The 26,752-nt window shown below is 39.2% G+C and overlaps 1 protein-coding gene across 1 annotated transcript; it reads right to left on the reverse strand.

Moving 5' to 3' along the window:
* Positions 1 to 17,535: 17,535 nt before the first annotated feature.
* Positions 17,536 to 21,039, reverse strand: LOC141592805 (protein SRG1-like). Its single transcript, XM_074413636.1, has 4 exons — positions 20,706 to 21,039; positions 19,448 to 19,695; positions 18,559 to 18,883; positions 17,536 to 17,959 (listed from the first exon to the last, which is right to left on the reverse strand). Exons 1-4 carry the CDS (start codon positions 20,928 to 20,930, stop codon positions 17,690 to 17,692), a joined length of 1,068 nt encoding a protein of 355 aa, XP_074269737.1. The 5' UTR covers positions 20,931 to 21,039; the 3' UTR covers positions 17,536 to 17,689.
* Positions 21,040 to 26,752: the final 5,713 nt, after the last annotated feature.

The raw sequence follows: 26,752 nt of genomic DNA on the forward strand, positions 1-26,752 counted from the left end.
CGTCGATAACAATGAGTAATCTGATTCGTCGTTGTGAGTAGTCACTAGATCTGATTAATGGATCAACTGGGTTGGATTCGGCTCTGGCCGGGCAGTTCGGATTGAGTCATTTTTTAGTTTAGCAAAATTCGGGTCGGGTTAGATTAATTATTCGATCGGGTTCGGTTTAGGTCGGGCTGTTCCGATTGTGTCGTTTTCGAGTTTAATAAAATTCTGATCGGGTCATGTTCATTCGGGTTCGGGTTATTCTCGGATCAATTAAGGATAATAGCCAGTTTTCAACAATAAACGTTCGGGTCCGGTCATATAGGGTTGGGTTAATTCAGTTGCTAGTCAATTTCGAGTGTCAAATCAGGTCATTCGAACCGGTTCAATATGTCAAGTATAGTATTCACCAAAGAGGTTAACAGTTGTCTATCATGAAACGAATTCAAGGGGCGGATGGTCTATGTCCATTTTGTCTTAGGGATGAAGAAACTCATTTCCACGAAGGTTGGGGGTGGTAGGGGTTTGGGAGGGATGTGGGATGGGTTGGAGCTTAATGTGAGGGAGGTTATCACATTTATGATGGGATGTTCGTCATTATAGGAGAGGCGGAATAAGTGGGTATTTGAGGAGGAGTTTCGGAACTAATCTTGATAAGGTGTTGAGAAGGGTCGAAAAGTTGCGAAATGAGCTAGATGAGGCCGGGTGAGAAGGGGCAGGGTATGGGGCATCTGCGTGGGGAGCATGTGGAGGCGAGACTGGAGGGATGGAAAAGACCGAATAGGGGAGTGGTGAAAATTAATGTGGATGCGTGTATTAGGGAGTATGTAGATGAAGGGGGATAATTGGTATAGGGTGTAACGGTCTAAAGGCGAGCCATAACGGAGCCGAGAGAAGTGGAGGCGGAAGCACTACTGCTGGGAATGAAGGAGGCGATGATGCGAGGCTATAGGGAAGTTATATTGGAAAGCGATTGTTAAGTTTTAGTTGATGCGGTGAAGCAATGTTTACAGGGTCGTAGTACTTTTCATCTTATTATAGACGATACTATTGCGTATAGTTATTCTTTTAAGTCTGTTAAGTGGTCTTTCGTTAGGAGAGAGTTTAATAAAGTAGCTCATGAGCTTGCTCGGTCGTTTCCTTGGCAAGTTGGTAGGAGAGCTTGGACGAGCTGTTTTCCTATGAATATTTTAACCATTGTTTCATGTAATTTAATAGTTAATGCTTAACCTCATTGAGAGGTTTCTTTAGGAAAAAAACAAGAATTGTCTTCTTATCATCAAAAGAGAACGAAATCATGACCTCATAGTTAATGAATAAGATGAACAACATTATATTAAACTCACTTAGGTTAACAAAATGTATGTAATTGGAAATTTACTACTCCCTCCTATTCCATGTAAACTTTTCTTTTAATTTGGGTTCTTAGGAAGTGAATTTGGACCATACAAAAAGAAAATAGTTGAATAATCCAAAAAAGAAAATAGGAAAATTTAAATTCGATAAGAGGGAGTATCAGCCAACAATTTTTAAACATGGCCAATCACAGATAATATAATAGTCGCTCATATGAAATGAGCCCTTCAATTCGTTTCAAAAGATATGTCAAAATTCAATTATTTGAGTAGAGCTGGCAAATAATGTGAGCGACTCGACCTAGCACGGCCCAGATCACAATATCAGGCCAAAAAAGGCGACTTGTCCAGCATGTGCTATGGCGAGCACATCACCCTACCAGAGTACTAGGGCGGGGTAATGCCAGCTTTTTCTTAGCCCGGCCCAATACATCACTCTCGGCCCGTCACTCACTGGGCCATGCTCGGGCCGCTAATTCCTGAGTCCGACCCCGCACGCGCTGACATTGGAGAAGAGTAGTGTCATGCTAAGGCCCTCGCCCTTGGCCCGACCCAGCCTACACTGGCTCAACCCGTTTGGCCACCCCTATTTTTGAGTGGTCTTTGAGGCGACATTTGTAATTTTTTTTTTCAATCTATACAATACTTCTATATTTTTTAATTAAATATAAATATTTATCAAATGACTTTTTATAACAAATCTTAAAATTTTAGTTTCGTTTTTTTCAACATTTCTACATAAAAAAGAATATTTAGAGTTTCATCCAGATTGAATTTCAATGTTAATTAGCCAAAAAGAAACGTCTAGGGTTTCCTAGGGATCGGTCCTAATTTCTTCGTTCTTCATCCTCTTGCTCGGGGCTTCATCTCACGTCTTTCTCGTGAGATAGGGCTGGCTTTTGTTTTCTTTTTTGTTTCTTTGTTTCGTTTTTGTGCAGGTGTCAAGGATGAGCGTCACAATTGGCCAACATCGGGATGGAAAAGAGCCTATGGGGGATGAGGAGGAGGAGTTCGAATGGGAGGAGGGGACTGAAGCAACGGTTGAGAAGTCATCTTCGCTGTTGATAGGGAAGTTGTGGGCATCAAGATCAATCAATGTCAAAGCCGCCATCGAGACTATGATTAATTTATGGAACCCATCGAAGCCAATTATGGGAAACGTTGTGGATGCGAAGGAGAAAACTTTCATTTTCCGCTTCGATTCGGACAGGGACAGAGCTAGGGTTTTTGAGGGGCAACCGTGGCATTTTGATAAATTCTTATGGTGTTTTGCGGAGCCGAATCGTACTGGTAAGATTACTGATGTCTCGCTCTTTCACTTTCCAATTTGGGCACGGATTTATGACTTGCCAATTACTGGGAGAGCTTGTGAAGCGAATGCTAGGCGGTTAGGGGACTCGCTAGGGTCCTTTATCAGTGTCGAATATGGTCCAAATGTCGAGCTTGATAGGGCTATTAGGGTTCGTGTGCTCTTTGATGTTCGTAAACCTCTAAAGGCGTCCATACCAATCCGAATGAAGGGGGGTCGAACAGTGAGTTTTAGTGTCAAGTATGAGCGTCTTCCGACGTATTGTTATGGGTGCGGACTTATAGGGCACGGTGAAAAAGATTGTGAAGACGGTCCATACGAGGAGGAAGATCTTAAATTCGGGGATTGGTTACGAGCATCACCTTGGAAAGTTGTTAAAACTGTGAAGGAGGGCCCGGGTAAAGCAGCTCGAAACCTGACTTCGTCTTTTGATGCGGTTAATGCCAAGGATTCTGAGGAGGTAATTTCAAATATGATTGAGAAATTGCAAGCTATCGCTATTAATCTACGCACTAAGAAGACTGGTAATTCTGAGGAGGAAGGCCAAACACGGGGTCGAGTTAACAGTGGTAATGGTGTCGGAGAGCTTTCAGCAGCTTCAACAGAGGGGAGGAGGGGACAGGTGCAGGTGGCGGCTTCGCCTGTTGAGCTCCTTCAGGAAACAGGTGTGGAGTCGGGGACATTGAATATACAGCTGAGTGGTTCTTTGGAGGGAATGCAGAAAAAGAGCAGGCCAGATGTGGCTGCCTCTCATAATATGGAGGTGGATCAGGGGGAAGAAAGGGGGAGACAGGTGGTGCAGCAGCCGAGTGTGGGGAGAGAAGAGCAGGGAAACCAGTGGGGTGGACAAGGAGGTAAATGGACGAGATTGACGAGGGATATCATTGAGAACGCAGGGAAGAAAAGCACACTTGACCCGAAGATGATTGTAAATGATTCGGGGAAAAGGGGAAGAGAGGATTGCATCGGTGGGAGTGGGCAGAAGAAGCTCAAACGAGTCACAGACGGGGGCGTCTTAATACCTGAGGCGGAGGTTGACGGAGTTCAACCCCGCCAGGCCCAATGAATATCTTAAGCATTAACTGTCGGGGCTTGGGCAACCCCGACGCGGTGAGTGCCCTTCGTGCTTTGGTACGAAGGGAAGCCCCGGCCATAGTGTTTCTTTGCGAGACCAAACTCTGTGGTCGTGACATGAGGAGGGTGAGGGAGAAGTTGGAGGGATATTTTGGGATGGAGGTGGATAGTATGGGAAGGTCAGGCGGTCTTGCTATGTTGTGGCAGAAGGATATTGATTGTGTTTTTATGTCTTCCTCGGTTCATCACATGGACTTTACAATTCGCCATGTGGGGAAGGAGTGGAGGCTTACTGGTTTTTATGGGTGGCCGGCGGTGACTGACCGGCATCTTTCTTGGGAGCTGCTTCGTCTTCTAAAGGGACAATCAACCTTGCCGTGGGTTTGTATGGGCGACTATAATGAGATTTTATTTTCTACAGAGATGAAAGGAGGCAGCCGGCCTCAAGGGCAGATGACTAACTTCAGATCAGCGGTTGATGATTGCCATCTTCGAGATGTTCCTTGGGTAGGGTACAATTTTTCCTTTGATAACGGTCAAGCAGGTGAAGCGAATAGACAATGTATGCTAGACAGAGCTCTTTGTACGTCTACTTGGTTGGATTTATTTCCTCATGCGCGACTCCATTATCTAGACCGGGAGTGGTCGGATCATGCCCCGATCAAGCTTCTACTGAATTCGAAGGAGGTGGGGGAGACTAGGGCGAAACCTTTTCGCTTTGAACAAATATGGGTCGGGGAAGAGGGGAGTGAGGAAGCCGTGGAGAGGGGTGTGGCGAGGGGCAGAGGCGACATTGTGACGGTCATCGACGAATGTGCACGTGAGCTTAGGGGATGGCAGAAAATTAATATCAACAAAATAGGCAAAGAGCTGGAAAAGAAGAGGAAACAATTGGCTAGGTTCAATGAAGGGGATCGATCTGAAACGAATGTGCAAAAAAGAAGGCAGCTGATTGCAAAAATTTCCACACTTCGTCGTCAAGAAGAGCAATACTGGAGGCAAAGATCAAGGGCTTTGTGGCTTAATGATGGAGATCGGAATACTAAGTTTTTTCATACTCGGGCTGGGGAGAGGAAGAGGAAGAACTTTATTGCCAAATTAATTGATGATGACGGGACGGAAAAGGTGGGTACCGAGGACGTGACGAAGGTAGCGTTGGACTATTTTCAAGGATTGTTTACAACTTCGAACCCAACTGGCTTTGACGACGTGTTGGTGGGGATTGGTGGCCGTGTTACAGAGGCCATGAATGCCGAATTAAGGCGGGATTATGGGGAGGATGAGGTCCTTGAAGCGCTAAATCAGATGCACCCATTAAAGGCTCCGGGTCCGGATGGCATGAATGGACTCTTTTATCAAACTTATTGGGGTACGATTGGACCGGAAGTGGTGCGAGCTGTGTTGGCTATTCTTCGAGGGGAGCGATCTCCGAGGGACATCAACAAAACCAATATTGTCCTTATTCCCAAGAAGAAAGCACCGGACAAAATCCGGGACTTTCGACCGATTAGTCTCTGCAATGTGGTGTACAAGCTCGTCTCGAAGGTGCTCGCGAACCGTCTCAAGTTATTCCTGGGGGATATTGTTTCGGAGAATCAAGGGGCTTTTACTCCGGGGAGGTCGATTTCGGATAATGTCCTTATAGCCTTTGAAGTGTTCCATGCCATGAAAAATTCGAGACACGTGGAGGGCAATATGGCGATTAAATTAGACATGGCAAAAGCTTATGACAGAGTCGAGTGGCGCTTTCTCTATCGCGTTTTGGGCAGCATGGGGTTCGATAGAGCGTGGATTGATCGAGTCATGGACTGTGTGACTTCGGTATCGTTTTCCGTGTTGATCAATGGGAACCCGTCACGTGTTTTTCGGCCAACTAGGGGCTTGCGCCAGGGTGATCCCCTTTCCCCTTACTTATTTATTCTGTGTGCGGAAGTTTTATCTGATTTGATGCGCCGAGCTGTGGCGGAGGGGGCTATACATGGGGTCCGGGTCTCAGCTGGAGCTCCTGAGGTATCTCACTTACTCTTTGCTGATGATAGCATTTTCTTTACTAGAGCCACGGAGGAGGAAGCTACAGATGTGTCTGATATTTTACGCCGCTATGAACACGCATCCGGGCAATTGGTGAATTTAGATAAGACTACCGTCTCTTTTAGTAAGGGTGTGCCGAGGACAAAGAGGAGCAATTTGGCTACACGATTGGGTATTATCGAGGTTGAGGAGCAAGAGCGATATTTGGGGCTGCCTACTGTGGTGGGGCGATCGAAGAAAGTGCTTACTAATATCCTACGGGATAAGCTGAGCAAAAGACTAGAAGGCTGGCGTGGAAAAATCTTGTCTAGGGCTGGTAAAGAGGTTCTTTTAAAGGCTGTTGCCAATTCACTCCCTACCTACGTTATGAGTATTTTTAAAATTCCCGTCAACTTTTGTGACGAACTCAGGAGTATGATGTCGAGGTTTTGGTGGGGGCATGAAGAGGGGAAGAGGGGTATATCTTGGGTTTCGTGGAGAAAGCTTTGTCAACCAAAGGGTATGGGTGGCATGGGGTTCCGTGATTTTAAGCTGTTTAATCTTGCTTTGCTAAGCAAACAAGCATGGAGGCTCACTACGGAGACGGATAGTTTATGGGCTCGGGTTATGAAGGCTAGATATTATCCGAATGGGGATTTTTTATCCTCAAATATTGGCAATCACCCCAGTTATACTTGGAGGGGTATCCACGAGTCTAAGGAGGCTCTCGGTTTGGGGCTTAGACGACGCATTGGGAACGGACTCACGACTAGAGTGTGGGGGGATGCCTGGGTAGTGTCGAACCAGTTTGGGCGGGTGATAACACCACAACCCCCGGGGTTCGAGGGTATGATGGTGGCGAGCTTACTGAATGAAGGGGGTGGAGCGTGGAATGAGCAGCTTATTGATAATATCTTCTTGGGGTTCGAAGGGACTAGAATAAAGAATATACGGCTCAGCGAGAATGCTACCAATGATGACTGGTTTTGGTGTGCGGAGAGGGATGGAGTGTTCTCTGTTAAGTCGGCTTATCGACTGTTGGTGGGAGGACGTGACTCGTTGGAGGTGGGGGGTACTTCAAATTGGGAAAGGGAAAAGTGGCTTTGGACTAGGCTCTGGAAAATCCCGGTGTGGCCTCGCGTGAAACTCTTCTTTTGGCAGCTGTGCAGCGAAGCTTTAGCAACAAGAGCAAACATCGCCACTCGAGTTCGAGGTGAGTCTTCTTTCTGTTCCTTTTGTAATTCTTGCTTTGAGTCGAGTACTCATATTTTTAGGGACTGTGGGGTGGCACAACGGGTTTGGGAGGACATTGGGCTGGCGGGAGGAGAAGAGGAAGTGGGGAGTGGAGGTGTGCGAGATTGGATTGAGGCACGATGGAAGGAGCTTGGAGGGCGGGAGTGTGGTTGGTTTATGGTGGCGTGCTGGGCTTTGTGGGAGCATAGAAACAAAGTCGTGTTTGAAGCTCGAGAAGTGAACCCGTGTGATGTGGTGAAGCGAATACGGGACGTGATGGAGGAGATAGAGGGAGGGGGCTACGTGAAGCTGAGCAGCCGAGAGGACGAGGGCGTGAGACGGAGGGAGAGGGCTCATAAGGGTTGGGTGGTACCCCCGGAGGGATATGTGAAAGTTAATGTCGACGCAGGAGTTCAAGAAGGCAAGGGTGTGAATCTGGGTATGGTATGTAGGGATGGTAGGGGTCAGGTGATTTGGGGGGCGACGTTGGTGTTGGAGCAGCTGTGGGAAAGTCATATTGCGGAAGCTGTAGCGGTCTTGGAAGGTGTCAAGGAAGCACGACGGAGAGGACATATGAATATCGTCGTCGAAAGCGATTGTCTACAAGTGGTTGAAGCTTTGCGGAAGTCTCGTTCCGGTCGAAGTATTTTTGATTTAGTCTTAGATGACATTGTTTCGTTACGCTCTTATTTTAATTCTGTTGTTTGGTCGTTTACTAGTCGTTTAAACAATGGGGTGGCTCATGCGTTAGCCCATCCTTTTCCTAGAATTGTGGGTAGATTTATGTGGTCGGAGGGCTTGCCTTTGATCGCGAACGATGCTGTTAGTGCCGATTTATCTTTAATACAGTAGGACCTTCGAGGTTCTTTTCAAAAAAAAAAAAAAAAAAAAAAAAAAAACGTTAAACATAACACTGAATCAAGTACATTGCATATTTGCATGCATCTTATCATGCTATCATCGCAGAAACGGCTTTAACCACCATCCTGTAATACACTTGAGTGTTTTATATGCTCAAACTGCTGAAGCTACAGTTCACAAACAGATCTAACTGAACTGTTGATTGATAATCATTAAAAAAAAGCAGAAAGGTGCATCGCCAATTTGACAATACCTACAAAACATGATCTCCCTAATAGTGAAAAAATACTCAGAAAATCAGCATTTCCCATTACCAACGTCGAAAGCACTGGCTAGCAACTGTAGCAAATTAACAGCCTCAAATATTGTTTGAAAGACAGTTTTTTTTTCAAATTTCCAATCAGCTAGCTAATATGCAGTCACATGTTGCAATGGAAACCAGTACCTTATTTTCAACTAGACCAGCTATCTTCTCGACCAGAGATGCTTTGTTTGTCTGGTACGGAATCTGTTCAATTCACAAAGAGGCAAAACATCCACTTCATTGACAATGATGTGAAATATTGTTAATGAAGATAAGGAAGCAAAGCAACAAACTAGAATGGGCACCTCTTTTATGATTATTGCAGCGCGCTTACTCTTGGAATCAACAGATTCGATTTCAGTTTTTCCTCTCATGACAACACGTCCTCGCCCAGTCCGGTATGCCTCAAGGATTCTACACAAGTTTACTCACATTATAAACCAGACAGTGTTTGTTTGTTTATTTATATCCTTAATACACATTGCCTTAGCTAGGTATCATCTAAAGAATGAGTCAACTAACAAATATCAACAACAGCTAGCAACTATATGCGCCCCCCCCCCCCCCCCCTCCCCCCCACACACACACACACACCCAGCTTCCCAAACATTTCTCCAGCTCAAGAGAAAATATAAAACAGAAAGAGATGAAGGAACTAGCAGAATTATCTGAAACACAGACCACCAGGTCACAGGCTCACAGGTCGTTTTCTTTTAGTGCAGAAAAAAATCTGACACATACTTTGTCGGCTTGGGTGATAATGTCTATCATCAAATAGCTGAAAACATTTTCAAAGATATCATTTACAGCATTAACCAGCCGGCACGATAAAAGAAAAAAAAAAATTGATGTTTATTACTTTGCTTTCTGCCCAAACACCCTTTGTATCCTTCACTTTGCTTTTCTTTCCATTATGTAGTTTATGTAGATAATAGCAAAATGATGAAGCCTCATAAAGTTTTTCTCAAACCAATGTATTTATCAACACACTGAAATTGTATAGCATGGTCCGGCAACCATAAAGTAAATAATGTCTGTTTTTGCCTAATGCACCTGCAAGTGTGCAACGTACAAAAGACACACACCCTTACAGGCATTTCACAAATTCTTGTTTGTGACGGCACATATCCGTCACTCTTGAGTGACGGATACCATTTTACCTCACAAAGTACCCACTTTTTCTCTCTCTGCAACACTATTCATGTGGTCCCCTTTCTCCACTAACCCATTTTGTTACCATTTTAACTCACAAAATATCCGCCACAAATGGTAACCCGTCACAAGGGAGACCAATTGTTATAAATTATGTAGTGTGTAGCTAGAAGAGTTTCATGTTCCTTAGTTAAAGAAGATACTAATTATTATTTGAGGTCAGGCATTTACCACTTTTTCTCTCTCTTGAATCACGTTAGCATTATTATTTGAGGTCAGCTAGAAGAGTTTCATGTTCCTTAGTTAAAGAAGATACTAATTTCGAGAGAGTATCTATTTCTTTTCTTGAATCAGATGCCACAGTAGAGACCTCTGTGGCATGAGTCTGTTCAGCCTTTTTTAACATCTCAATTTGAGCAAGAAGGTCATCATTTGATTTTTGAGCTCGTTCTAAGGCACTTTTGACATGACTAGACTCATCATTTAACATTTCAGCAATCTTACAAGATCATCCTTTTCGTTGTTACAAGTGGCTAAGTCAATCAAAAGTTGGTCACGTTCTTGTGTTAGTGATGACACATTTCCTTTAGAACTGGATGCAACAGTACAGGAATCTGTTGCACTGTTTTCGTCAACTTTGTTGGCCAAAAACAAATTTTGTTTTCGAAGCTTTTTGATTTCTTTTTCAAGACCCAACATGGAACTAGGTTGATCATTCTCATTTAGACTTTCTTTAAGAACTACATTTTCCTTAGCTATGTCCTCAATTTCGATTTGCATAGCTTCCAACTTATTAGTTTGGACACGACATTTATCTATGAATTGATCTAAGAGGAGACAAACTTTGTCTTTAGAGAAAGATCGAACCTTTTTCTTGAGCTTAATTACCTCATGGTCTGAATCTGAGTCTGAATCCACGGAGTGAGCCATAAGACACTTGATGTCTTCTTTCTTTGATGACTTGGAAGCACTTTTTGAGGAACTAGACGAGATGCTAAGTTTGGCGTCTAATTCATCCTCAAGGACATCGTCCTCTTCGAGAATCGACATGCCCCAAATAGCGGTCATTACCTTGTTTTTGTAATCACGTTTTGCAAAGTCACGTTTTTCTTTAGATTTGATATCGTTCCACTTTGGGCATTCTTTGATTTGGTGACCTTTGTCACCACATTTAAAGCAACCAACAGTGGAGTTAGATCTTCTCTTAGGAAAACGGCGTTTACTAGAGTTGTTGCTATACCTTTGAGAGTTTCGACCATTGATCATGCCAACAATGTTTTTAGTGAACATTGCAAACTCATCATCTTCATCCTCCTCATCACTTGAGAGAGCATTAAGAGCGAGTCCTTTCCCTTTAGAGCTTTCACCAGAACGCTTCATGAGAGTTAACTCATGAGCCATAAGTGAGCCCATAAGTTCATCAAGGGTGCGCAATGAAAGGTCCTTAGCTTCCTCAATAGCCGTAACCTTCGGTTGCCACTTTTCAGTTAGGCTACGAAGGATTTTACGGACTAAATCCTCGGATTGAAAACCCCTACCTAAACTTTTAAGGTCATTGACAATACTAGAAAAACGTGAAGACAAACTATTAATTGACTCATCTCGTTCCATATTGAACATCTCATATTGTTGCATGAGAAGATCAATACGATATTTTTTGACTTGTGACGTTCCCTCATAGGCAAGGTTTAGGGTGTCCCAAATCTCTTTGGCCGAAGCACATCCAGATATACGATTAATCTCTTGGTCACCGATCCCATATTGAAGAATGGACATGGCCTTAGAGTTTTTCTCGATTTTCTTATAATCGGCCTCAACATACTTATCCTCACTTTTCAAGGAGCTAGTGCCATCAGCATTAGTCACTTCGATTTTGAGGGGACCCTTTTGAATGATTAACCAACATTCATAGTCCGCACTTTTGACATAATGCTCCATGCGATGTTTCCACCAGGCATAGTTTTCTCCCTTGAAAATGGGATACTTAGTGTGTTTTGAATCGTCCATAACTATAGGATCAACTCTTTGGATTTAACCAATATCAAGAGCACAAGGCTCTGATACCAATTGAAGAGTTAAGAACGATTAACACCTAAGAGGGGGAGGGGGTGAATTAGGTGTACCTTTTAAAAATTTTATTCTTAACTTAGTTAATTAACTATTTTAAGCTAAGAATAAAGAAGTACAAGACTTGAGAAACTTAATTGAAGGTAAGTTCACAAGAAGATGCGCAGCTTCTATGTCACGGTATAGGTGACTCGTGACACGAACTTGATTAGGTACATGCGAGAAATAGCAAAGTGGAAGAACGTAAAAGTAAATGAACAAACAAACGACATTTTAAAAATTGGTTCAGCCTCTACTCCGAGGCCTACGTCCAACCGTTATTTTATTGCTTGTTTAGAAATTTACTCAAACTTACTAAACCCCTTACAATGAAAATAACTCGCCAACCTACTCCGGTTGCACTCAAACTTAAAGCTACTCCGCTTCAAGAGTTTATGGGTTCTATCTCAAGGTGTTACAGAATCTTGAATCTCAAGAGTTCACTTAAATGAACATGGAGATTACAATGAAGATCTAACACGAGAATCATGGAACAAACTCATCATGTCACAGTACAGCGAACTGATACTTGGAGGTTTTACAGCTTTTTCGAAAACAATTTTGAAGACTTAAAATCAGAAAAAACGTTTTGCAAATACTTGAAGAACAAAGCTTTCAATGCACAAATGATTTGCAAGGTTTTTACAATAAATGCTTTGGAAGTCTTAAGAAATAAATGTGACTAAGACACTCTATTTATAGTGGATTTAAGTCTTAGGTAAGTACACTTTGAAAGATTAAATCCAATATTAAAATGATAGCTTTGAGTGATGGTAAGTGTTAGACTTGTAGGCTTGGGGCTTAAGAAATCAGAAAACTTAAGCTTCTACACTCAACATGTGACAATTTACCGAAATGGCAAAAAGCCTTTCTTACTTTAGAAGTTTGACAAGTCTTCTTTGCCATTTTGGTAAAAGGTGTTTGCACAAATCTAGAGGTTTAGTCAAGTGGGCTTGTGACTCCAAAATTTCAGATTGTTTTCAAGTTTCTGAAAATTCAAATGTTTAAGGTTTAAAGTTTGCAAAGTTTTGACACTTAAAAACATTTGGACGAAAACTCCTCCGTATGATAGTACCGAAACCACGGTGACAAACAGACCGTTGCATGGTTTTGCTATTACTTGACTTAAATGAGAATGTTACACTTACTCTTACATATATCGACTATGGCTTTGGAAAGTATCATTGTCTTGACTTCCTTGATTGACTTGATCATCTTGAATCATTGTTGAAAGTCCATTTGATTGCTTCATTCACTAATTATTTCAACTAAAAGCAAACAATCAAATAACAAGGGGACTTGGCATCATCAATCTAATGTGTTCTAACAACTAATAAATCGAGCAAGAAACATTTAATAGATCTCCTAAATAACTGACCATTTTTATGTAGTACTCGTGTCTATAAAATAAAGGTTGTCCTATCATTTTACCTTTTTTCCTATTTTCATCTACTGTTAAGAGAAAGAATAGACTGCGTATTATACAACAACAAAAGAAGCATTAGAGAACAAGATGTCCTCCAAGCTGTAAGAAACATGCAGCTATAATTCAGCAACCTCTGCCGACAGTGAGGCTAGAAAATGACTTCCCCACAAACATTTTCGCAAAGAAAGACAAATCACGGAAAAGTATTTACTCAAGCCAATCACAACAACAAAAAAAAAACATGTTCATTTTTATAACCGCTTGCCCCCTTTGATTCTACCCGAACATGAAAATCTAATACAAAGAATCTCCACCACTGAACCAGAACAAAACAATCGAAAAAACCTAAAATTTGATTCTTACAATTGAGAGGTTCATGAAATTGATGCCATTCAGATGCACTAACCATACAAAGTTATCAATCATTTTGGGACAGACAAAAATGAAAATGAGTTTTGTGACAGATGGACTGGATAAACACTGTTTTAAAAACTGATGGTACAAAAGAACGGTTAAACATGGAAGATGATAAAACAATGAAGGAATGACACAGACACATACTAAAGAGAACGCCACAATGGATAGCTAAAATGCAAGACAGGGCAACAAATAGATACTCCCTCCTATTCTCCATTTTGTTCCCCTATTCCTAAAACGGATTATTCAGGTTTTGTTCCCCTTTCCTATTTTGGTAAGTTTTTTACCTTTACATTTACCATTCTATCCTTGTTTCTTTTTTGTATTTACATTTTATGCCACCCAAATTTGTACTAACCCAAACACTAACCCACCCCAATTAGCCCAACCCATTAACACTAATCCTAATCAACTAACTAACCCAGCCCAATTACCCATTAACCCTAATCCCTCCCGCCATATTTAGGTCTTCTAATAAAAAAACCCTAACTCTCAACCTCTCTCTTCCGCCATTGTTATCACACCCTCTCTCTCTCTTCATTCCTCTCATCTCCTCTCACCATCAGCCGTCTCCTTCACTTCTATTCAACCTCCTCATCAATGATCTCATATTTACCTCCCTCTTTTCCCTAAATCTTTCATCATGTCGATGGATTTGTTCTTCAATCGCCATAAATTTGAATTTTTTTTGTATTTTTCTTCAGATCTGAGTTATCTTAACTCCGATCATGAAGATGGTCCTTGTTTGTTCAACCTTTGTGATGATTATGTTGGGGATGATGAGGATTGTTTTGATTCTATGATTGAATCTGGGAAAGATGAATTTGAGAAAGCTCGGGAAGAGATGGCGGAGATTATGAGGATTGATGTTGAGCGCAGGATGAAGAAGATGAAGGAGCGGCGTGAAAGCCCAGAGTATCGTCGTTGTGTTATGATGCAGCTTTCAAAAATTATGCCTGATTTCGCCTTTGATCTTGAAGATGGTGAGGGGATGAAGGTACATGATGTTATTGCGGATGAGTTGGATGATTCTTATGATTTTGTCTTGTTACAAATCAAATCGCCGTACGATTCTTGTGATGTTGTTCTTGATAGCTATGGGGATATGGATACTTTTGTCCCTGAATCACAAAGTGTTAGCCTCTTTGGAAGGTCTAATTCTATCTCTTATTCTCAATTTTTTATGTTTTTCTTATAAGTTGGGATTTAAAAAGGACTAATGATGATAAAACAAAATTTATGGATTAAATTTACTCCTTTTATCTAAGTTAGTGCTCAATGATCTTTATGAGAGCATTACTCGATCAGTCTAAGAATACACAATCAGTGCATTACGCCACCACAGAATGTGATGAGGCTATGCAATGGTTATGTATTCTGGTTTTGTTATTTTACCATTCCAAATGTTGATAACAGTAGTCTTACGATAACAATAGTCTTACCTTTAACATTTCATTCAAACAAATGTACCCAATAGACTAAATAAACATGTGCAAAGTTCTATTTTAGGACGAAAAAGTTGTCTGATTTGGGCTTGTTTGATTACTGGTTACTACATCTTGCATTGTTGCATCCAAAATGTTGTCTGATTCTGATCTGCTTCATCTTATATTTACTGCATGCCTTTGTTTGCTCCAAAATGTTGTCTGATTCTGATCTGCTTCATCTTATATTTACTGCATGCCTTTGTTTGCTGCAAAAAGTTCTCTGATTCTGATCTGCTTCATCTTATATTTACTGCATGCCACTGTTTTCTGCAAAACCTTACCTGATTCTAATCTGTTTGATTTCTGCATGCTTCAACTTTGACTGTTGTACCCAAAAACTTGCTTCACACTTCTTCTATTACTAGTTTGAATAACCTGCACACATGTTAGTGTACAAGTCTGATCTGCCATCTTCATTTGTAACTGCATTAAGATGAGCAAATTGCTGAGTAATGTTACCAACAGGTACATTTCCACCTGTTGGGGCATTACTACAACCAATTTGCTCTTCTGAATCAACTGCACACATGTCAATGTATAAATATTGTCTGCCTTCTTCATTCTGACCTGCATTAGGACGAGTAAAGCTTTCAGTAATGTTACCAACAGGTACAGTTTCACCTGTTGGGGGATTACTGGGAGCAGTCAGCTCTTCTTCATTAATTGAATCTGCCTGCACACCTGAAGTTTCACCTGTACTAGTAATTGAATCCACTAAATCACTAATAGAGCTTCCATGACCAAGATTTTGTACATATCTTATGCACTGGTTAACCAATTCAGGTCTGAGCAGTTAAATATTCAGGGTAGTAAACCTTGTGCTGCTAGTTTAGTTTTGTGCATATGAGGTATAGGATAATCAATGCCACCTTTAAGTGGCATAATTTCTAACATGCATGCCTGCAATGTGATAAAAACATAGTTAAGCTTCACCACATCTAACTCTTCAAATGCCTTCATAGTATTGTTAACTAGTTCATCTAAAACATTAGACTTCTTTTTTTGCTGTAGAGACTGAATTGCTCTAAAAAAATCCAAATCAAGTACATTTAAATCAGGGGAATTTGGTGGTTGATGAGTAAACTTTATATTCCACCCATCTGCTGAAGCAACCTTTCTGAAATCTTCATCCCTATTTGATATATGAGGTCTTGCATTATCCTGCTGTATGAGGATATTTTTACTATAATTAGCAGGCAATTTTGCTTTGATAGTAGGTAGCACTTTGTTAATCAGCATATCTTTGGTTACTTTCTTAGTGATAGATTATATACACTTGGTTTCTAATGTGCCAGCCACTCTATTCTTTGAATTCCTTTTAGCTGGTACATCCATTACAAATGGCCATATACCAAGTTTCCCATCACAAAGTACTTCTTTGTTTGGACCATATTTTGGTCTTGATACAGCACACATAAACATAACCTTACTTATGAACCTTTTTGATTGACAAGATCTATGGGGTCTTCTTTCTTTTTTACCAACATAAAACCTTTGACTAGGTTTTGTTATAAAAAACCATTTTTCATCTATATGAACTAAATTACTCTGATCTTTGAAAACAAATTGTTTGGTATGTTTATCATATTGAAGTTGTGAAAGACAATAAATTAACATATCAAGTTTGTTCTTATCTGTAAGTTGTGGCTTGATTGCATTTGTATGTGAGTCAATGAGCTTTGCTGAAACCCATCTGTTGACTGTTGATTGACTAACACCCAAACCTTCACTTACTTCATGCTGAGTGGTTCTCTTGGCCAGCTCCAATTTCTCTAGCTGAGTAGTGTCAAAGGTTAGTCTATGAGGCATTCTCCTGCCTTTAAGCTTGCTGTTGACATTGATACCTTGCCCACTTGCATGTCGTTGCTTTCCTACTTTCCGGATCTTTGTTATTGTCTTTCTACAAACCCCAAACTCGTCTTTGCCACCTCGACAATGAGCCGTGCTTTGGTTTTCCATCAACTGTTTTTTCCAAGAAAAGTTGACAGATTCTTGTTCTTTCTAAGTTATCCAATTTTTTTGTCTTCATTTATTGATTCTGTTTTTTTTTTTGTTTCTGAGTTGGTACTGAATTTGTTCTTTGGATGTATGCAAATAAATGAATCAGAATCATGTAGGGCTTTCTATTTATAGGATTATTGAACTTTGCACATTGTTTTAGTAATTTGGGCGCAAAAATGAAATGTTTGAGAAAATTTGGCTCCTTTTTTGAAATTTGGTGCCAATTTTTCAATTAAGACTACTTGCTTTGAAGGACAGCTGATTTTGACATTTTGGTTTTTGTTGAAACACAACCAAATTGGCTGAAAAGAAAGGAGTATCCATTATCAAATCTGAAGTCCTCTAATCCAGATTTATCGGCCATTTTGTTTTGGTTTAATATAGCCTAAGTATATGTATTTAGTTAAGAAAACACTAATCTTATGTAAGTTTATTTATTACCCAGTTAATTATGGGTAAATGGAGGTATGTCTCCATATGTAATGGTTGTTAAACAACCTTGGTTTGTATAATTATCTAATTTGGGTGAGAAATTCGGATTTTGTAAGCTAATTACCTTTCCTAATTTCGACAGTTTAATCAAACACTTAATGCTATCAAAAAATGTGGTTAACTTTTTGGAGGGAACAATTAGTACTTTGCTTTATCATATTTAACTCATATTTATTCATTTCTCTCTCCAATTCACAAACCCCACCTTACTCCTTTATTAGTTGTTTATTATGCTCCTTAAATCTTGTGCCCTTATGAAAGGGGAACAAAATGGAGAATAGGAGGGAGTATGAAAGAGTTAAATGTGTTTGATTAAAAGAAAATTTCAATTTAAAGTTTTCATGATTCCAAAAGTAAATTTTACATTTGCCAAAAGAAAGTAAATTTTTCATTTTTTTTTTCCCATATTATTCTTGGATACTTTAAGCTTCTTACAACTTACAAGAGTTCAGGAACTGTAATATTTTGAATGGTACATCAATTTGGTGAAGAACATGTCTCATCAGTAATCCTCATGACATCTAGGTAGCTTTTACCGTCAAGGGGACGAGCAAACAGTCCTTTGAAATAATCCGCGGTGCTGATTCTTCTGAACTTGGCTGGATTTTCCGGTGTGATTAAATCCTTAATTGGACTGATATCCATTTCATATGACGGGCTGTAAAATGTCGCCACTGATAGTCTCTCCTTGGTTGCGTTCACCACTGCTCGATGCAAAATGCTTCTGTAAATCCCATTGCTCATCATCTTATTCATCCATGTAACATAACAAAAGTTAGACAATCACATTTTGTACATACTAAACTTAACTCGATATTTCAATCGTAAAATTGTTAGTACACAATGTTATTCTAGACGGGGACATAGCAGACTGGCGGAGGTACATTATAAGCTATAATGTCTTCAGACCCAATGGCGGATCTATGAACAACATTCCGGGGTTTGGGGACACCGGAAACAGAATTTTTTTTAGCTTATTTTGTCTAATTTTCAGGCTAAAAAAATAAATTTACAACTTTTTTATGTAAATATAGATTTTAAATATTAATCAGGACTCCGGAAACAAGTTTTCTGGATCCGCCGACCCTACAGAGTTTTTGACAAGTGATGTCCTGCAATCTTGCATTGCTAAAATTGCCTCGGACTCTAACATTTCCGACTCAGATGGGGATAAAGTATGATTTCTAGACCGAGTAAAAATTTTTATAGAATTGCAGTACTCAGAAAATGATTAAAAACCAAACCGATCAAGTAAAGTAAACCGATTAGAAATTGTCTAATCCGAAAATAATTTAAACGAATAATAGATGAAACCCATAAACCGATAGAGAACAAAGGCGGCGTACCTCCAGGATGTCCCCAATATTGACGACAAAGGCATCCGGAAGGGGTTTGACAGAAACCCACTTACCATCCTTCATAACTTGGAGGCCTTCCATCTCATTGAGTTGAAGAAGGATTGTTAATGCAACCGAGTCTGAATGAGGTGTAAGACCGATAACCTTTTCCGGTTGCGGACATGATGGGTAGTAATTCATCCTCATTGTCTGCTTTCCTTCTCCGAACAAGCTTCTCATGGTTTGGCTTTCTAGTTTTAGAGCTTTAGCCATGCACTCCAGGATTCTTTGAGCTAGTTTCTCTAACTCGCTCGAGTACTTCTCTAGTGTTTCTCTGTATAAATCAAAACTCATCAGTCGCATGCACGTAGACCTGTACTCGGGTCGTGCTAGGGTCGGGCTGGGTCGGGTTGGCCAGGGGCGGGGCGGGCTCTCCTGGTCAGACCCTTGCCAGGCCCGGGGCGGGCTTGGCCGGGCTGCGATATATTGACCCGGGCCCCTGGCCCGAGGCGGGCCGGGCTGACGGGTTTTACCAACTTTTTAAAAAAAAATTGCTAAAATGGCGGGCCAAGGATAGGACGGGCTGGAATTTTAGGACCCGGGCCAACGATGGGTCCGGGCCGTGCGAGCCAAGTTGCATAAAATAACGGGCCAAGACGGGCTGGGCTGACGGGCCTTACCAACTTTTTAAATTTTTTTTGCTAAAATGGCGGGCCAAGGACAGGACGGGCTGGAATTTTAGGATCCAGGCCAACGATGGGTCCGGGGCGGGCGGGCCTAGTTGCATAAAATAACGGGCCAATGCGGGCCGTTTCTGAGTCAGCCCGTGCTGATGGCCAGCTCCACATGCACGTAAGCAAATGATTGGTACGGAGGAAGTAATGGTAACCGTAATTACCTGAAAGGAAGCGGGAGCAAGGGAAGCAAGTGAGGCCGGCGTTGATGTATAGGAAGAGTGGTCAAGAAAAATACGTCTGCCCAATCAAGCTTTTGTTCCTCCGACTTCACAAATATTTGACCGAACCCTTCCACGTCACTTGGAGTCTGCCAATACTTCTTCTTTTCGTCCAACGGAAGGTTGAAGAACGCTTGAGTATCCGCCTTGAATTTCTCGACCAAAGACGAGTTCACTCCATGATTCGTAACCTGCTCATTTCGATTTATTAAGAAGTCGCATACCAATATAATGTGAGACCAACTCATTGAATTGTAAACTTTATTGACAATCACATTGGCTACGCTAACTAAACAAATAGACCTTCCTTAATTCTTATATAAGTCGGTCTCTTAAAATACTTAATTGAAGGTGTATAATTTTTGCAATTGCAAATAGTCATTTTAATTTTTAAACTCTCTAATTGCAACACTTTAACATGTCTATTATACACGGTCGGTCTTATTTATGACCATTGTATCATGAAACAGATCCAATCATATCATTCAAGTTTAACCAATGGTCTCATACTCTCAGTCTCCGCCTGTCACGAGAGAGAGATTTACAGTCATAGTGGTCCTACGTGGTCCTACTTGGATCGAATTCAGCCTAAATTGGATGGTATACACTATACACTAGGGGTGGTCAACAGTGCGGGTCGGCCTTGCTAACCCGGACCCGGCCCGCCTGTGACCTGCAGATGAACCCGGCCCACTTGACCCGGACCCGGCCCGACCTATATCTGGGCCGGTTCCGGGTCCCCAAATGTCAAACCCGGCCCGCCTAAACCCGGAATTGCCCTAGACCCGACCTTGACCCGCCTCATGGGTCACTTCTAACCCGGCCCGCCCCGAACCGCCTCAACCCAGCCCGTCATTTTAGTTTATCATGTAATGATTTAATCATCCTATAAGATAGGATGTCTTTGACCTATCTTTCTTATTGGGGCTGTTTTTAACTCTCCGTTTAAACTCTCTTTATTTTTCCAACTTATCCAGTTATCCCCATCCCAATCTTTAGACTCATTCACTCATGGAAAATCTCTACTAACTTAAAGCACAAGTTTTTATTTATAACCGTTGCGGTTGTAAGCAAGACTTACTGATCCTCAAGACATTAATCTGCTAAAAATGACCCAATCTACCATTTAACAAATCGAGTCATGCATAATCCGTACCACATGCATGAAAAATACAACAATCTTATTTGAGAATTTACGTACCTGGAAAAAACCCCAATCGCGACAAGCAAAGTCCAACCTGTGAAGCTCATCAACATCTCCATTAACAATAGCTTCCAAGTTAATGACAGGTACTTGAAGATCAGTAACATTTTGAAGTTGATGATGTTGAAGATCTGAACGTACATATTTATCTGGGATTTGTCCTTTGCATTCATTTGCTAGCTCTTTCACGCTTGGCACTAGTATTGACTTTCCTACATTCATTTTCTTCACTTTTTTCTTTTTGTATTATTTTTTATTGAATAATTTGCTATCACTGCACTTTTTATATGGAGGAATGCACGAGGCCTTCGTTGGTGGTTTCAACTAAATTAGTTTTAAATCCGTGTAAAATTACATGGGTATGTATTTAGGCCGATATTAATATTTTTGGATGTATTTTTTTTTTTTTGCATTTTTATTGTACTTATCTAGTTGGTCTAAATCAGTGATCTACATAATTAATGTTTAAACTTGTTAAAAATACGTGTTCACATGCAATGGTTTAAGAGGAAATAACAAAGGATATTCTTTTTAAAAAAATATATCGTATTATCTAGTTTTTAAAAATTATACATGTAATTTATTTGCATTATATGTAATTCAATCCCGTAATTAAATGTAATTTCTTCTCGTAGTTATGTAATTTTATTATTATTTAATTATTTTCTTAAATTATGTAATTAATTTATTTGTAATTAGTTTCATTTATTCCGATTTGTAATTCATTCCACTTATATGCCATTAATTTCATTTATTCGAAATGTATAAAATTATTTCATAGTATTTGTTCTAAGACGAAATTTGTCGTATGTTTGTATAGCCGGAATTCTGAAGAAATAAATACATTGCACACTAACGGGTCCCACCATAACATGTATTTCCAAAAAAAAAGTTGAATTAATGACGTGGCACGCCCTGGATTGAGTATTGTCTTCTGAATTAATAAAGATAGGATTTGGAAAATGGGGCATTTGGATTATGTTTAGGTCGGGTTATTTCCGAGTTAATGATTATTGGGTCGTTTTCGGGTTTGTTTTTTTTTGGGTCAGGTTGTTTTAGATCGTTTTCTATAAAAAAATTTGACTTAAATAAGTCAATTCGGATCACTATAGGGCGAGTCGGATCAGTTTGGATCTATCATATCATATTCGGGTCACACTTTTTGCTTTTAGATCTCAAATCAACCTTGTCGGATCGAGTCAGCTTTTGCGGACTAGTTTCAACAACTTTTCGGTCCATTTTTGAAATAATGGTCAAAAATAAAATATTTGTCGTTTTGGGACGGTTTTGAAAATATTTGTCAAAATGGTGTCCACGTAGGCTCGGGATTTCTAGACCTAAAACACGCCACTACTAATGGCGTGTTTTGTGAAGGAAACACGCCATTAGTAGTGGCGTGTCTTTACAACAATTTTTTTCCTCAACTGACTGAACTTTAAAAAAAAAAAAAAAAAAAAAAAAAAAAAAAAAAAAAAAATTACATAAGACACGCCATTAGGGGTGGCGTGTTTCCCCTCCGAAACCCGCCATTCCCAATGGCGTGTTTGTTTTAGTCCATTTTTTAATGAAGTTTCTTTCCGTACTCATTATAAACACGTCATTGGTAGTGGCGTGTTTTAGGTCCAGAAATCCCGAGCCTACATGGACACCATTTTGACAAATATTTTCAAAACCGATCCAAAACGACAAATATTTTATTTTTGACCATTATTTCAAAAATGGATTCACTTTTCGGCCGCTATATTCGTTTGGACCCATTTCCTTTTTGGACAATAATATTCTACATCTTCAGTGATAATGTTTCACGTGAATTATACATGTTTCACGTGAGTTATACTGGTAGTCTAGTTGCGTACATGAGTTGTTCACCATCTATTCCAACTAGGGTTATATTTGATAAATATCGGATTAATTTCAGCATATTATAATTAATTTGAGTGTTTGGTAATTGGCAGATTACGATTAGTAGATTGTTAGTTTTCTTTGTTCGGGTAAAATATGAGTCTGGCAGTTTCATGTTCAGGTAAAATATGAGTCGGGTGTATTTCGGGTCAGGTAAAATACGAGTCAAGTTTATATGGGTTTCGGGCAAAAAAATTGGTCAATCAACAACTTTTTCTGGCATTTTTTAAAACTTTTTCTGCCATCACTACCACCATCACCATCGCGGTCATCATCATTCCCACACTTACTCGCTAAGTACGATAATGAGGCTCAAATAAGATGACAATGATGACGTGGCATGTGAGCCTGAGTGATGAGGTGGTAGTGCTAACGTGGAGTGCGGATCGACGTAATAAGGTGAAAGTGACGGTGTGACACCCACTTCGAGGTCATGACGTGGCAGTGCTGACATGGAATGCAATTCAATGTAATACAGTGAAAGTAATGGCGTGGCACACACTTCAAGTTTATGATGTGGCATGTGAGCTAGGGTTATGACGTGGCAGTTTTGACGTGGAATACAGATCGACTTAATATAGTGAAAGTGATGGCGTGACACACACTTTAAGGTGATGACATGGCATATGGGATAAGGTGATGACGTGACATACCGGATATATACATATATTTCCTCAAAATTTTATAAGTCAATACCTATTTGACATTGTGTATTTTAAGGAGATACTCGTATATTGTCTTGACCCAACGGTCAACCCGTTACGGGTCGGGTTTTGTCCCGATATTTACGGGTCAAAACAGGTTCGGGTTGAAAAAGGCGGGTTATTTGCGGGTCGGGTTATGGTCGGTTTTCGAGTCGGGTCAAGTTTTGACAGGTCTAATTACAACTTATATAATGGTAGTGGCACAATCAAATTATTATGAATGTTATTCGTTTTATGTAAGTGTCATTCGTGAAATGTACAAATTTTAATAAATTTAACAATATAAATTGACAAACTCCTTTCAAAATTAGACTTTAAAAACAGGTAAACTGAGTTGGATTCGGTTCAAACATGGTCATTTTCGAATTTGTAAGATTTTAAGATTAAATACGTACCGCTTAATAATAATTTTTGAACAACCATATAAACAAGTAAAACGGTCAGATGATATCACACTTATATAGATAGGACAAGTTTTTTTCTAATATCAAGGCGAGTAGACATCCTACTTGGAGGATGTTTGGTATACGGCATATTCAAGGGTTTTAGCATATTTGACCAATCAATATGCTAATTTTAGTGTTTGGTAAATAGCATATTGAAACAACATATTTGGAGTCAATATGATGTTTTACAATATGTTGCTTAGTGCTTACCCCAACATATTGGTTAGCATATTCTAAAATATGAAATTTTACTTCATTTTACAAAGAAAACTTACAATCTATTAATCGTAATCTGTCAATTACTAAACACTCAAACTAATTCTGCTAATTATAATATTCTTGTCAAGCCTGCTGATAAAATTTGTCATTTATAATCTGCTTTTGCAACCTGCTTATGTTGAAATTAATCCGCCGTTTATCAAACAGGGCCAAATATTTTGTGAATTTTTCTATTCTATTTGACCCATTTTACGTTTAAGAGGGATACTTGTAAATGATTTTAATGGTTGGGTTGTATTCATTGAATCATACACTATAAGTACAAGATTAGTAGCCTACAGATTAAGAACTAAATCAACTAATTGCTAAAAAGAGGAACTAGATTATAATTAAAAATAGGTAATAAGTAATTACTATTTATATTAAGGGGATGTTTGGTAAACGATGGATTGATATATTTTTAGCATATTGAGGTCGTTTACCATGTTTGACTTGTCAATATGCTATTTGGGTGTTTGGTAGATAAAAATCATAGCATATTGAAATAGTAGATGGGGTGCAATCTACTACTCCTATTTTGCAATATGCTGCTCCCCCAGCATATTCAATTAGTAGATTGGAAACTATTTTAATTGACAATTTTGCCCTTGAAAACATATACTATCAATAATGATTCATATCTATATTAGTCATTTTACAAGAAAAATAAATAATCTGCTAATGTGAAACCGCTAATTACCAAACACCGTTAACAAACTCTGCTATTATATATTTTAGTCAAGCATGCTACTAAAATCTGTTAATTATAATCTGCTTTTACAATCTAATTCTGCTAATATAAACCTGTTGTTTATCAAACAGGGCCTAATTCTATCAACTCCCATCTTAAACAAAAATTTATGATGTAGGGACTATAAAAGAGGGAATGATTGTCGACCCTTAAGAAGTACTCCCTCCGTCTCGGTCAATTGTTGTCTTTTGGTTTTGGCAAGATCAAGAAAAAAGGAAGGAGTCAATTACTAAATGACAAGTGCAACAAATTGAGTGTGAATGATCAAATTGTTCATGAAGTTCATTCTTAAAATAAAAAGGACAGCAATTCACTAAAATACCCAAATATAAAAAAGAACAACAAATGATGGAGACATAGAAAATATTTGTGTAATTTTAAAATTTCAATTCTACCCCTTCCATTAGTTTGATCTTACCGTGTTATTTACTGTACAAGCCAAATGAATACATGGTGTGATTTTGTACAATTGGTCTCCCTTGTGACGGGTTACCATTTGTGGCGGATATTTTGTGAGATAAAATGGTAACAAAATGGGTTAGTGGAGAAAGGGGACCACATGAATAGTGTTACAGAGAGAGAAAAAATGGGTACTTTGTGAGGTAAAATGGTATCCGTCACTCAAGAATGGCAGATAGGTGCCGTTACAAACAAGAATTTGTGGATTTTGTATTACATTGAAGTCTGAAGACACCTAAGCTTTAGAACATTTTTGCAAAATAAAAAAAAAAAGAAAAAAAAATTTGTGAGAGTTGACCTGAATTGTATTGTGAGAAACAATAGGTCTTGGTATAGACGGGTTGGGCGAACAGACGGGTAAAGACCTCTAATAAAATGGGTAGGGGGGACAAGGTGGGGCACCCCCCATGTGCTTCCCACTTTATGGCAAATGGGTATTTTGTGAGGAAAAATGGTATCCGTTTATATGTATAGATGGATAGTGTCCGTCTATAATGAGAATTTGTGTGTGAGAAAATTGGTAGATTATTGGTTGTATATAATCGTTTTAAAGATATTTAATTTTTATACAAAGTTATTGTTCTTGAACAACCTTACTAACTCTTATTCTTTTAGATTGAAACTAAATGAAATAAGTTGAATTATATTTATGTTAGTACTAAACTAAATTGTGATAGGTTAAAATGTCAAAAAAATAATAAAAAAAAATCAAGATAATTACATAGGATTTTCGAAAATATTCAAAACTTGGGGGAATACTCGGGCATTCTGTTTTACTAGTCCTTGTTTGACCAATCCTATTTATTAAAAGAACAACCACAGAGCCTACGTGTCGCTCTATGGTTAAAAGTCAGCAAGTCAAAGCAAAGTTTTTGTTCCCTAAAATTGAGTACACACGATCTATGTGCAAATTAATTGCGCAACCTATGATTCTTGGTTTTCAATTGTTCAAATGTGCAATGACATCACATTTTAAAAATTAATTTTTTTTACAGTTTCACAAGTTACTTCATGTGAAAAGCGTACCAAACAAAATAATTTGAGGATTTTTGATTTTATAAAAATTGTAGGTTGTAAGAGTAAGAATAAAAAAATTAACTAATGTAACAGTGAAAAAATTTATAAATAAAATAAAGTTCTAAATGATTTAACAAAGTGAATTTAATTATTTAATCGGTAACAAAACAACCAATTTCTTTTATGATTAGCAACATGTAGAAAATTCAAAACACAAATTTAAAGTAAATGAAACCAATTACAAAAATTTAAACCCAATGAAAAATTCTTCCAATTGTTTGCAATGCATTTGGAAAAATAAAATGTAAAATTTGTTACAAATTAATTTTAAAAATCAAAAGAAGGCCAAATTATTTTGATTACTTTCAATTTAAGGGAAAAAAAAAAGTTAACAACCAACCATTGCCTTGATGCCTTGATTGCCTTCTAATCCCAATATTCCATGCTTTCATTTGAGGATTTGATGTTGCATTTATAATTTTCAGTAATTGGTTTTAGGCGTTTAAT

Source organism: Silene latifolia, chromosome 7, assembly GCF_048544455.1.
Source record: "Silene latifolia isolate original U9 population chromosome 7, ASM4854445v1, whole genome shotgun sequence".
Taxonomy (NCBI): domain Eukaryota; kingdom Viridiplantae; phylum Streptophyta; class Magnoliopsida; order Caryophyllales; family Caryophyllaceae; genus Silene; species Silene latifolia.